This window comes from Harmonia axyridis, chromosome 3 (assembly GCF_914767665.1).
Source record: "Harmonia axyridis chromosome 3, icHarAxyr1.1, whole genome shotgun sequence".
In the NCBI taxonomy this organism is placed as follows: domain Eukaryota; kingdom Metazoa; phylum Arthropoda; class Insecta; order Coleoptera; family Coccinellidae; genus Harmonia; species Harmonia axyridis.
In genome coordinates, this window is record NC_059503.1 from 34,945,670 (window position 1) to 34,959,015 (window position 13,346).

General features: G+C 39.4%; 3 protein-coding genes across 5 annotated transcripts in view; 2 read left to right on the forward strand and 1 right to left on the reverse strand.

Annotated features, from left to right (window-relative positions):
- Positions 1-9,806, forward strand: part of LOC123674891 (patched domain-containing protein 3-like) — a 29,907-nt gene extending 20,101 nt beyond the window's left edge. For 2 of the 3 annotated variants that reach the window (XM_045610035.1, XM_045610036.1), the window contains 4 exons: positions 535-677; positions 734-895; positions 8,629-9,021; positions 9,116-9,806. In XM_045610035.1, the coding sequence (XP_045465991.1) occupies positions 535-677; positions 734-895; positions 8,629-9,021; positions 9,116-9,295 (878 nt within the window). In that variant the 3' untranslated portion in view covers positions 9,296-9,806. Of the gene's footprint in view, positions 1-534; positions 678-733; positions 896-1,788; positions 1,907-8,628; positions 9,022-9,115 lie in introns of those variants that run through there. The other variant, XM_045610037.1, reaches the window with a different exon arrangement.
- On the reverse strand, positions 9,620-11,634 carry LOC123674895 (zinc finger CCHC-type and RNA-binding motif-containing protein 1-like). The gene is made up of 5 exons (XM_045610041.1): positions 11,340-11,634; positions 11,155-11,266; positions 11,026-11,097; positions 10,154-10,378; positions 9,620-9,943 (listed from the first exon to the last, which is right to left on the reverse strand). Exons 1-5 carry the CDS (start codon positions 11,450-11,452, stop codon positions 9,809-9,811), a joined length of 657 nt encoding a protein of 218 aa, XP_045465997.1. The 5' UTR covers positions 11,453-11,634; the 3' UTR covers positions 9,620-9,808.
- A 67-nt stretch (positions 11,635-11,701) lies between these two features.
- On the forward strand, positions 11,702-13,190 carry LOC123674894 (nuclear envelope integral membrane protein 1). The gene has a single exon (XM_045610039.1). The coding sequence runs from the start codon at positions 11,801-11,803 to the stop codon at positions 13,037-13,039; it is 1,239 nt and encodes a 412-aa protein (XP_045465995.1). The 5' UTR covers positions 11,702-11,800; the 3' UTR covers positions 13,040-13,190.
- Positions 13,191-13,346: the final 156 nt, after the last annotated feature.

A 13,346-nucleotide genomic window follows, 5' to 3' on the forward strand; every position in this document is an offset into this window, starting at 1 on the left:
CGATGGACACCCCAGTAGCCGTAACGTTGAGCGGGCAGTGAGTCGCCTCTGCGCTCCAACGCCGTAGCTTTCCGCCATCACGTCGGGAACAGATGTGATATTCTTCAATCTTCTTGTTGTCGTTGCAAGTGTGGAACATCTGTGGAAGTCGTAGTTTCTTGTAGAATGGTCTGAACTCTGTTGAATTATTCTCCCTGAAATGCCGAGTTCTATGGGCATTCAGGCTGTTTTCTATTCGCCATTCACAACGCCTTTCTACAGATCCCTAAGGGGTGTGGCTTTGATTATTCCAAGATTTTACACCGAGTTCTTCTGTTTTTAAGATTTTCGTTCTCGGACGGAATATTTTCGAGGGAATCGACAGATTCCCTACAAGATTTATTAAGATTTCGTTACACCAGTTGAAATATTCTGTGACATATTGTTAGGAACTCAACCTTAGTAAGATGAATTTAGGGTAGTATTTTGAGAACTTTAAACGAGTATTATTTATTTGTTTTTTTTGGATTAAATATGTTTTTAATTTTTTTGTAGATATATACAAAGAAACAATAGACGAACTTCATTTCAATTTGTACTTATCGAAATTTTTAATGAATCCTCAATATGCCAAGTACCAGTCGAATTTTCAATTCGAAAGACCCCTGGAATGTGGCATACCAGCTCCAAAAATAAAGGTCTGTCCAAGGAGCGTTCAATGATTTTTTTAAATTTATAATATCTTATATTGCAGATGGCCTCTATAGCCTTCAATTTTCCCATTTTCGAAGGACCTTCTGAGTACTTACCAGCAATGCACGAAGTTAGAAAAATATCCGAGAATGCCAATTTTACAACGGGAGACAGATTTTGCACCACGTGGTCTGTAACATTCGCCACGTGGGTTACAGATGAGGTAAGTAAATTCTTGTTCGACGATTCGATTGAAATTAATGGCGCAATCATCCTCATTTTCGTTATACTTTGTTCATTTATTGAACTCAATTTAATTAATTAATTTAATGAAAATCATGGATATGCTCTCCGCCTCTTCTAAGCGTTTTCTGTTTGTTGATTAGATTCTATTTGTTGGATATTGAAGGGCATAAGTACCTACTTTTTTTTGACGGGGCGCCAAATATTAGGGGCGCGGTGAGTTAATAAAACAAGACATTTTTTTACACAGAAATGTTTTATTAGTGAAAATTCCACTCTTATTTGTAGTAAAATAATAAAATTACCAGGAGCCAATTTTTTTTAACCGAATAGACATTTTTTACACAAAAATGTTTTCTTAGTGAAAATTCCCCTCTTTGTAGTTAAGTAATAAAATTACCAGGAGCAATTTTTTTGTATTCGAATAGGGACTCTCAACTACAGTTATGAAAATACAAATAGGTCCTAAAATGCATTTTTATTTTCATGAAATCGACAAAAACATCCTTCGATAAATTTGCCAAGGTGATTTCACTTAAAATCAATGTGAGTCGCGTACGCACAACGCGCGATCCGTTCTCGAGAAACGTTCCAAAGATCCTGGCTACCGATTGACATACGATCTTTGCAGTCACTCCGTAATCTAAACAAATATGAACTTTCTTGAACCACCTAGTTGTGCTTGTGAAGCGAATGATACGCTTCTATCGTATAACTCATATCAAAGCATATTAGCATACTACATCTCTTTTTGATGTCCATTTCATTTTGTTAATGGCAAAGAAGCCAGAATTAAATTTTTTCACAAATTGTTGACGTGGGACTTTCAGTTTAGAAAATCATCGATCTTGATTCCTAACAACTTCGTTTCAGGTGCAGTATCGATGCTCCAAAATTGCACTTCCTTAATACAGCTAGTACTGGCAAACGTTCTTACTCAAGTTCAATATGATATTAATTCCACTGCAGCATGCATCAAAGTCGTCACTCGTTACATTATGCAGCTTATATAAGTTCTACCTCCTCAGGTAACGCTACCGAGATCACAACCGCTAAATCATCATCAAACATGATGACATTTTTTTATTATTTCTGGTACTTCATTTATGAAGTTTAAGAACAGAAGTGGTCCTAGCACCAACGCCTGGGGAACACCCATATCGATGTCAAAGTCCTCATAAATTTCCTCAACTTCGTTGCCCGCGATAGGCTCTCGAACCAACTTAATGTCAAATCTTCTTTTTTTTTCGAAGTGAAAAGAGGCTCGAGGAGTGTTTCAACTCTGAATATATAGAGCTTTGCGAAGTTATCGCCCGTGATAGCCTCCTGAACCAACTCAATGTCAAATCTTCTTTGCTTTTTGAGGTGGAAAGAGAGTGTCCAAATCAACATTGGCATCGAGCTTTTGCTCATGTTTTGCTTATGCAAAGAAACTCTGGTAGGACTTACATTTGTGAGCTTCAGATCAAATGACCTAAACAACACCAACAATTCAAGTTTTTCGGGACTACTGTCCACGTATCTAACATAAAAATTACCGCGAAAAAACAAACATTTACTTATTTTACTGCAATAGGACAAAAGCTTGAACGTCTTGTTTAGACAGTGTCAGCGATCACTCAGCACCTGAATTGTAGAAACCTTTATAGCACATACCTCAAACACATAGCTTCAGGCGGCCACTCACGAGGCACCCATGTTCGAGCGTTCGGATCTTTTTACAGTCGGGCAGCTCGGGACACGGCCGTATGACTGTAAATCAGAGAATGAACTTGACTGCCCGACTGGAATTTCTTGGTTGCCTGGCTTCCAAAGTCTCGAGAAAACGCCTCGTGAGTGGCAGGCATTAGTGCATACTTGCTGCAGTCGGATGAACGCACATCATGTCTCACATCCTGCTCTACCATAATTATTGATGAAAAGATAAAATGCTGCAATACATACATATTGGACATGTTTCCTATCCTCTTAGTCAGTAATCCTTAAAAGGGATTACCATCACGTGGTTTTTCGCGTATCAGTCAAACTCTGGTACCCATTCATTTCCCATCTGGTGCTCCTGCGACGACCAAACTTTGTATATGTACGGTATACATACGAAGTTATACATTCACTTCTTTCTTTTTTCGAAGCAAATAAGTAGGGAGCAGCGCTGGACGAAGACTTTAACGAAATTATAGTTTTACCTCTTTTGTAATGATTTTTGGTAGGTTTTTTTCAGGAATATTTTAAAAATATGTGGGCTATAGTCCTTATACGGTGACTATCAAGTAGTTCACTGCCAAGGAATTTAGGGAAATAAAAGAACGGGATAAAAAATACGTATTCGATTTATTTCAACCCACTAAAAGAGTTTGAGGAAGATGAGTATTTGTCTAGATTCTTAGGGTCGCTGGACGCTTGGGTCGTTGTGGTTCGGTCGCAGGTAGTTTTTCGCCGGTCGGGAACAGATGTGATATTCTTCAATCTTCTTGTTGTCGGTGCAAGTGTGGAACATCTGTGGAAGTCGTAGTTTCTTGTAGAATGGTCTGAACTCTGTTGAATTATTCTCCCTGAAATGCCGAGTTTTAAGGGCATTCAGGCTGTTTTCTATTCGCCATTCACAACGCCTTTCTACGGATCCCTAAGGGGTGTGGCTTTAATTATTTCAAGTTTTTACACCGAGTTCTTCTGTTTTTAAGATTTTCGTTCTTGGACGGAATATTTTCGAGGGAATCGATAGATTCCCTACACAGTCACCCACCAGTAACGAAGTTACGAAATCATAGTTAGGTACTTCTTTGGGAAATGTACCTTCCTACCGGATCTGGTTTTCCTCGTTTCCGGGAATATAGCTTGATCATTGGCTTCGTTTTCTACTGGATCTTCTGTGTGATCTTCCTCATGCTCTTCATTTTCGCGATTGTCAAATATGTAGGCTGGTTTTAATCGGTCGATTGTCACCGTCGTTTCCTTGTCATTGATCTTGATGATCAAATGTTTTGGGTCTCTCCTCAAAACTTCGTATGGTCCGTCGTAGGGTTTCTGCACACCTAATTTTGGGCCCTCATGTCGGACGAAAACGAACGGTGACGTATCCAATTCCTTGAACACGAAGCTGGGTCGTTCTCCGTGGTGGTTGGCGTTGAAAGGTCTAATTCTTCTTATTTGTTGCCTCAGATCCACTACGAAAACGGCTGTGTCTGCACCGTCATCCGTACTTGTAGATAGAAATTCTCCAGGCAATCTTAATGGCTCTCCGTATACCATTTCTGCAGCGGTTGCTTTCATGTCATCCCGCCAGGCTGCTCTCATCCCTAGGAGGACACTGGGAAGCGTTTCGGTCCATCTGTCGTTGTTGTGGCATTTGATTGCTGCCTTAAGCTGTCGATGGATTCTTTCTACCATACCGTTGGCTGCTAGGTGGTAGGCGGTGGTTCGGATGTGGTTCGTGCCAGTCAACTTACATAGCTCGTTGAACAGGCTTGACTCGAATTGTCTCCCTTGATCTGTGGTGATCCGGAGTGGAGTGCCAAACCTCGCTATCCAATTCGTGTAGAACTCCTTAGCGATGGTGGATGCTTCCTGGTTCTGCAGGGGGATTGCTTCTGGCCATCTGGTAAATCGGTCGACACAGGTGAGGCAGTATCGGTAGCCTTCGGCATACGGCATGGTGATAATGTCCATGTGTACCTGATCGAATCGACGTACCGGTGGCGTAAATGACCCTGGTGGAGTGATGACGTGACGAGTAACTTTGGATCGCTGACACTCTAAGCAGGTGCGGGACCATTTCCTGCAATCTGCGTTAACTGAAGGCCAAACGAAACGCTGCTTCACCATCTTCGTAGTCGCATTGGTGCCAGGGTGTGCCAGTCTGTGGATCGTGTCGAATGCTACTCTCCGGAATGGCTTCGTCAGGAATGGACGTGCTTGGGGGGTCGACGTATCGCAGTACACCAAGATGGTTGATCCATGCGGCTTCATCTTCCGGACCAGCAAACCTGTATCGCCTCGCAGATATCTCAGTAGCTCGTCGTCGTCCTCTTGTGATCTGGCTAATGCTGCATAGTCCAAGGTGGGAGTAATTTCGTCCACTCTTGAAAGGGCATCGGCGACGACGTTCTGATCTCCTGGGACGTAGCGTATGTCGGTGGAGAACTGGGAGATGTAGTCCAGATGTCTGAACTGTCTGGGCGAGCACTTCTCTGGCTTCTGCTTGAAGGCAAATATTAGGGGTTTGTGATCCGTGAAGATCGTGAAGTTTCGTGCTTCTACCATGTGCCTGAAATGTTTGATAGCTAGGTAGATGGCTAACAGTTCTCGGTCGTAGGCTCCATATCGAGTTTCTGGTGGTGACAGCTTCTTCGAAAAGAATGCCAGTGGTTGCCATTCGCTGTTGACCATTTGCTGAAGGGTCGCTCCGACTGCAATGTCTGAGGCGTCGGTCACCAGGGCTAAAGGTGCACCATTCTTGGGGTGCGCCAGCAATGTTGCTGAGGCTAGCATCTTCTTCCCTTCTGCAAATGCTGTAGTGGCTTCTGGGGTTCACTGGATTTTCGCTTTTCCTTTCAACGTTGGAACTAGTAGATCGTTGAGTGGCGCCAATGTCTGTGATGCTCTGGGTATGAAACGACGATAGAAGTTTAACATACCCAGGAATCTTCGAAGGTCTTTGGCGGTTGACGGTTGGCTGTACTCCAGAATGTCTTGGACTCTATCTGGAAGTGGTTTCGTACCTTCAGCAGAGACAAGGTAGCCTAGGAACTTCACTTCTTGTTGTCCGAAACTACACTTTGCTGGATTGAGAAGGATGGAGTATTTTCGGAATCTTTCGAATATGGTGCGAAGATATTCCATATGCTCCTCTTCGGACGATGAGGCGATCAGCACGTCATCGATGTAACTGAAGCAGAAGTCTAGTCCTCGTAGAACTTCATCGATGAATCTCTGGAAGGTCTGTGCAGCGTTCCTGAGTCCAAAAGTCATGAATGGGAACTCGAATAACCCAAATGGAGTCGTGATGGCGGTCTTAAGTATGTCTTCTTCGGCTAGGGGAATCTGGTTGTACGCTCGATCGAGGGTAGAGAAGATCTTCTTCCCTTGGAGGATGTGAGCATAGTCCTGTATGTGCCTCACAGGATACTGGTCGGGGATAGTCCGGGTGTTCAAAGCTCGGTAATCTCCGCATGGTCTCCATTTTTCTGAACCCTTCTTCGGTGCGAGGTGTAGCGGGGACGACCATGGACTGTTGGATGGACGGGCGATTCCTAGCTGGAGCATTGCTTCGAACTCCTTTTTGGCTGCCTTGAACTTCTCAAGTGCCAAGCGCCGTGGTCTCGATGCAACTGGTGGTCCATTGGTCGTTTTGATGTGATGCCTGGTCTGGTGTGTGATTTGTCCGGGGGCTCCTTCTGGTCGAGTAATTTCTGGGAAAGCCATTAATAGCTGATGGTATCTGGATGATCCGTTGACTGTCTTGACTTCTGGGATGTTGCACTCAGTCACTTCTCCTCGAGTAGTGAGTTGGGTGGTTCCGTCCAAAAGTCTTTGGTTTCTTACGTCCACGAGTAGGTTGTAGAAGCTCAGGAAGTCGACACCGATGATGGGTTTGGATACATCTGCTATGACAAACCTCCAGGTGAAATCTCGGCGTAGTCCTAAATTCAGCGTGAGGGTAATTGTACCATACGTTGCGATGGGTGTACCATTGGCTGCTGATAGGACGTAGTCAGACTTCTCTCTTCTACCGTTGACTGCACTTCGTGGGAAGACGCACAGATCTGCTCCAGTGCAGCTTGGAGTCCCTATCGGTGATGAACAGGCGGCGCGTCGATGGGCTGGGATCACTGGCCGCCCCTAGTGAAGGCCCCCCTCGTTTCCCGAGGCGTAGTTACAGGGCTGTCTGCATCTAGTGGACCTGGCTCCAAATCTCCAATGATACCAGCACTTGCCGTCGATTGGATGTCGGCCTCGGCTATGACTTCTTGGACGATGCTGGGATTGGCCTCTGCTCCTGTCTCTCCGGGATCGGTCTGCTTGGGCTGCCAGTTCAGCTCTCAGGGTTGCTATCTCCTGGTTGAGTCCGAGTGTGAGCTGGGCAAACTTGGCACTGAGGATGGCCTCGATGCTGGTTGTCTCGTTCACCAGTTGTACGGGAGGTCGGATTGCTTCCATGATGTGGTCTGCATGGACAGCTAACTCTTGGAGGCTGCTGTCTTGCACAATGGCCAACGACACCTGGACACTTCTGGGTAGGCGGTTCATCCAGAGGGATTTCATGAGGCTCTCCGGAACGGCTGGATCAGCAAGGCTCTGTAAATGACGAAGAAACTGTGAGGGCTTACGGTCTCCCATTTCTTCTCGCTCCAGGAGGCGTCGGGTCTTCTCCTCTTGTGTGGCACTTGAACGTCGAATTAGCTCCGTCTTCAATTTGTGAAAGGCCTCGTCGGTAGGTGGATTCAGTATTATGTCCTTCACCTCCGTTGCGTACTTAGCTGGTAGGGCACCCACAATATATCTAAACTTAGTCCGGTCCTGTGTCACCCCCGCGCTGTGGAAACTTCCTTCAGCCATAGCGAACCATAACTCAGGATCGGTGACGGCAAATTCTGGCATCCGGACGGCGACTGTTGATACTTCGGTTTCTTGTGGCATTTTTCTTCGGGATTCGCTTCTTCTTCAAATCACGTCGGTATCACCAATTTGTGGGCTATAGTCCTTATACGGTGACTATCAAGTAGTTCACTGCCAAGGAATTTAGGGAAATAAAAGAACGGGATAAAAAATACGTATTCGATTTATTTCAACCCACTAAAAGAGTTTGAAGAAGATGAGTATTTGTCTAGATTCTTAGGGTCGCTGGACGCTTGGGTCGTTGTGGTTCGGTCGTAGGTAGTTTTTCGCCGGTCGGGAACAGATGTGATATTCTTCAATCTTCTTGTTGTCGGTGCAAGTGTGGAACATCTGTGGAAGTCGTAGTTTCTTGTAGAATGGTCTGAACTCTGTTGAATTATTCTCCCTGAAATGCCGAGTTTCAAGGGCATTCAGGCTGTTTTCTATTCGCCATTCACAACGCCTTTCTACGGATCCCTTAGGGGTGTGGCTTTAATTATTTCAAGTTTTTACACCGAGTTCTTCTGTTTTTAAGATTTTCGTTCTCGGACGGAATATTTTCGAAGGAATCGATAGATTCCCTACGAATATATCGATGCTTTCTACAAAGTCGACCCATATCATCAATTTTTTTTGCGAAAAACGAAAAGTTATCAAAATTTTTTTCATCCTCATTCCCAAATTAAAAATATTTACTTTCTTTCATGTAGATTATTGTTTGTATGTGAAAACCCCATTAAAGTCTGTGATTTGTAACAAGAAATATCTTTAATTTAGTTTTGAACTGAACAACCACGTTGTGGTGTTTCCTCTTAATAGCTCTGATCGGGGCACAATAAACCCTTAGGTCGCAGTGAAACGAAACCTCCTTATTTAAATCTCATTTCATCCCTCTTAATATCTTGTTCATTGGCGTAACTAGAGTTGACTAATGGGAGGGTTGCCCCCACTTTGAAAAAACAATACTTTCAAATTTTCAAGAAAAGCTTTTTTTTCAATGGTTGCTCACAATTTTTTTATTTTTTCTAATCAATACTCATGTTTTGCTTATGTATCACAGTTCATTTCAGGAACCCCTTTAAATTAAATCTTAATCTTATAGTTCATTTTTATTTTTAGGTGATCGATATAGAGGTTTTAAGAAACCTCCAATTAGCACTTTTGTCAGTAATGATCTGTACTATGCTTTTGGTAGCTGACATTCAAACATGTTTCTGGATCTTCATTTGTATCTTATTGTCAATGGTGAATGTTTGTGGCTTCATGCACATGTGGGGACTAACTATAGACCTTGTATCTTGCATTGGTCTTGAGCTTGCTATTGGTCTCTGTGTAGATTATGCAACACATATTGGACACACATTTTTGACTGTTGAAGGTTCAAGAACAGAGAGAACAGTTAAAACTATGACTAGTATTGGAAGTGCTGTTGTGTATGGAGGGCTTTCTACACTTATTGGAGTATTGATGCTTAATTTCTCAGATGCTTATATATTCCAAACATTTTTTAAGGTAATCTTTCGTCTTATATATCTGTAAGATATATTCAATTTAAAATATTTGTAACAATGATATGGTTTCTTTTTATCAAACAATAACATTTCAGATATTTTTCCTTGTGATAAGTTTTGGACTTTATCATGGAGTTATAGTGATGCCAATCATTCTCAGTATTGTTGGACCCCCACCATATTCTAAATTACATAAGAAAAAGCACTTTATTGAGACTGAGGAAATGAAAAACATGAAGACAAATGAAGAGGAGATCATTAAAAACGATTGTTGACCTAATCAATAAACTGTGATTACTATTATAAATGTGATAAGGTTTTTAATGTAGTTTTTTAATTAAAACATTCTTTTAAAGGATTGACAACAATAGTGATGTATGTAGTATGTATTTTTTGACAAGAATTTTGTGATATATCTTCCATTTTCTTTTATATAGGATGATGAATAGCTCTAATTATTAATTTTTTGTAAATAATGTACATCTGATGAAAGTTTGAATGTTTTTCGTAAGGAGTGTAACATTCAAATGTATATAACCAGGGAAGTAAGCAAAATGCCTTCATTGGTAGCAGGTTAGATATACATAATAACTTTATTCTCTAGAAATAATTTATTTTTCACTTTACTCCCAATGAACTCAAAAAATGTTCTGCTCAATTTACAACTTTATGTAAGCAAAGTCATTATCACTGTTCAGACACCGAAGATATTTATAGATTTTAGTGATTTTATTGAGAAAATTGTTTGATGACTTTAGAATGATACTCATTAAATATTCAGACAAGTTTCAATTACTTTCTTCCTCATCACTGAAGTATGCACTCTTCTTTATCCTTTTTCTTGGTATGTCGATTCTGTTTTCTTCTTGATAATTCCCAGATGCCACCTTCATCCTATATTCCTCCAGCTCAATTTTTTCTTGCTGAAAATAATTTATACATAAATGTTGAAGCTAATAATACAAAATTATGTAATATTAATATAAGAATACATAAATATAAAACAACTACTATCAGCATTAAATCTAAAGAATATGCCTGAATTTGTTTACAATATAAAAAGAATCATGTCTACTTCTATCATATCTTAAATACAAAAAAAACTTTTCAAAATATTTATATGGGATACTAACCTCTAGCGCTATTGCTGCACTCAAAGTCTCACTATCATCTTCTAATCCATCTTCATCATTACTCAAATTTAAACATTCCTTTTCCTTTTCTTCAATACTTTTCTTTTTCCTTTTTCTCACTTTTTTTGGAGGAGGTTGCCTTTCTCCAAGTAAATTTTTGCTGCAGCTGTAGCTTAAATGACCAAATTCTCCACACTCAAAGCATCTGGTTTTATCTGGATATTCCTTGAATAAATTAATGAAAATTCAATAGATTTGGAGAATTCTGAGCTTTGTAGTCTAGTGAGTTTTTCACCCGAAATTTCTCTTAATATTGCCGTAAACATCTTCAGAGGTTTCTAGATCATATATTGTAATTTGATGCTGGATTTCTCCGATCTGAATGTCGACTGGGTCTGGATGCGATATACATACTTTCTCCATCAGAGCAGTAGGAGGAGGAGCTATGTGGTTTATCGCCTTCACTTCTGTCAGGTTTGGTATTTGTAATTGTTTGATCTATTGCTGGTAAACAGGCACTATGGACTATTGTTGTTTCTTCCTTCCGATTGATGTTAATTGAATGTTTGTTTATACTAAACCAGTCGCCATTCAAATTGGTGAATCCAATGTTGAGTAGCAATCTATGACCTGTAAACCTATGAGTTGCAATAGTCAGTTGAAAAACCGAATAGACCATGTCTACAAAACCTGGAGTTTTCCATTTATCTTAAACGATCCGGCCGTCAAAGCCTTCAGCGTATATGAATGAATGCTGGCAATGCAGCTAGAATTCAACGTTACACTCAATAATATCTCAAGGTAACTTGTAGATTCGGCAAGATTACTGAGAAATTAAAAAAAAAATGATGTAGGTACTACATATACCATACCCTTCTTCTTATAAATTCAGTTGTTCTATTATTATCTCTTGCTATACTAGCTTTGAGCGTTCTTCCAGACATCTTAAAAAATTGGCATATATAAATATATTGTACAGGAATTCTTTAAAATATCTCTACCTCACTTCCATTAACTCCCTTTACACATTGAATTGCATCCTCTTGTTTCAAGAATAATATGAATGCTACTCCTTTGCTTCCTCTATGTGTTTTGTCCTTCATTACAGTTACTCTGCAAAGAATATACTGTTTCAATTATGAAATATTATATTGATAATATTGTTCAATAAACACAGCTTACTTACCGCACAATTTTTCCATACTTCTCAAACAGCTGGTGAAGATCATTGTTCTTCAAAGAGTAAGGTAAATTAGATATATAAACAGTACTCCGACTAGGGCACAAACTGTTGCTCATTTTGGAATATTAAATAAACCACTGTCAATGCTTAAATAAATTTCTAGTTCAATTTGAGGTTATGTTGTGACAGTGATTCCACAGCTGTAGTATTCTTTTCGAAGGAATGAAATTTTTATCGCACTACGCCACTGCTATCCGGAGTCTTTCCGTTCGGCGTTCACCAGGTTGGGATGTTATGCTCCTTCCTGTTATTCTCTCTATCAATACTACATCTATGGTGTAGTTCAAAATCAACAACGAACTTCAAAGAATTTTTCTAACCTATATTCAGATTCAGATAGTATTTTTCCGTAATCAAAAGATGCCGGTTAGTGTTATGATTAGAAATATTATCCTAGTGACAAAATGAGATTATTTGAAGTAATCAAATTCTATTCGTGTAGACTTATAGTTTTAGTTTTTTTGATTTCTGATATATCTTATACTCTAGCTGCAAATCATGAAGTGAATTATCTCGTCCCAAATGAAGCACAAACATTTAATCCCAATACTTACAAACAGTCTGAGAGATTCAAAATTTTCTGCCATGAGGGTAAACCCAAGAGCATCCTATATATATGGCAAAGCATATATCTGCATATTGATTTGGATTCAGAAGATTATACACAATATGATGGTCCAACTCCAGAAATTGTGTCCCAAGAATATGAAGCTCATCGATCTAGTTGGAATATGAATTTATTTTCGTGGAAAAGTAAAAATATGAAATTGGATCCCTTCAATCAGAATTGCATTGGAATATATAGCAACCACGATTATACAATAAGAATGAAAGTAGTACATATAGATTATTGGAAATTGCTTATGTTGGTTGTTGGGATTTTTATCTATATCTCAGCGGCAAAACTCAGTCAGAATGTGCTATTTTACTACATATGTGGAATAACTTTTGGTATAACGGCCTCATTCCTTATTTTGATATATTTCATCAGTAAATTATTCCCTCGTAAGTCTATAATGTATGGAGTTTTTGCTACAGGATGGACAGTGAGTTTATATCTTTTACAGTTAATTAAAGATAATTTAAGGACAATTTTTGTAATGTATAAAGAGTATGTTGTTTATTACACAATATTTTCTGGAGTTGTAAGTTTTATTGTCTGCTATAAATACGGACCAATTAAAGATCAAAAAACTCGAAATATTATCAGATGGTCTCTACAAGCAATAGGATTATTATCTATTTATTTGAGTAGTCAGTTTCAAGAAGCTTCTGTGGCTCAGATAATCATACTCTTGATTTATTATAATACTCCAAACAGATGGTTGTCAAAACCAAGAAATTATTTAAAGAGGAAATTTCCACCAAAGGTTAAATTATTAACCAATGATCAGTACTATGAACAAGGTGTACGAGAAACCAGTAAGAGTTTAGAAGAATTAAGAAAATACTGTTTAAGCCCTCAGTGTAATCAGTGGAAAACTGCATTGAAGCTAAAAGATGTAAAGAGATTTGCATCATTCATTGAAGGTAACTCTCATTTAAGTGATGAAGAAATTCTTGAATATGAAACTTCCATCAATCAGGTGGACCTAACAGATGATGAAGGGCATAGTGATGCAGATTATACCGATGAAGATTGAGATTAATTTCATAAAATCTTTCAGAATCTTGAATTGGAAATTATTTATCGAGTTGTTTGTTGAAAAACACCTGAAGTGTATTACATTCTGTTTCTTTTGATCTTGAATTTTCACTGTTTGTTGATGGCTGTGATAGATGCTACTTTTATAAATGCATTCAAAATTATTGATATATTGGCAAAGCTAACTCATTAACCAACACAGTTTTTAGACTTTTTTCATAATTACTTTATTTAATGAATTAAACTTCATATATAAGATCACTTTAATCCTAAATTCTATTGGATGTGCTATAAAATCTTCAGAT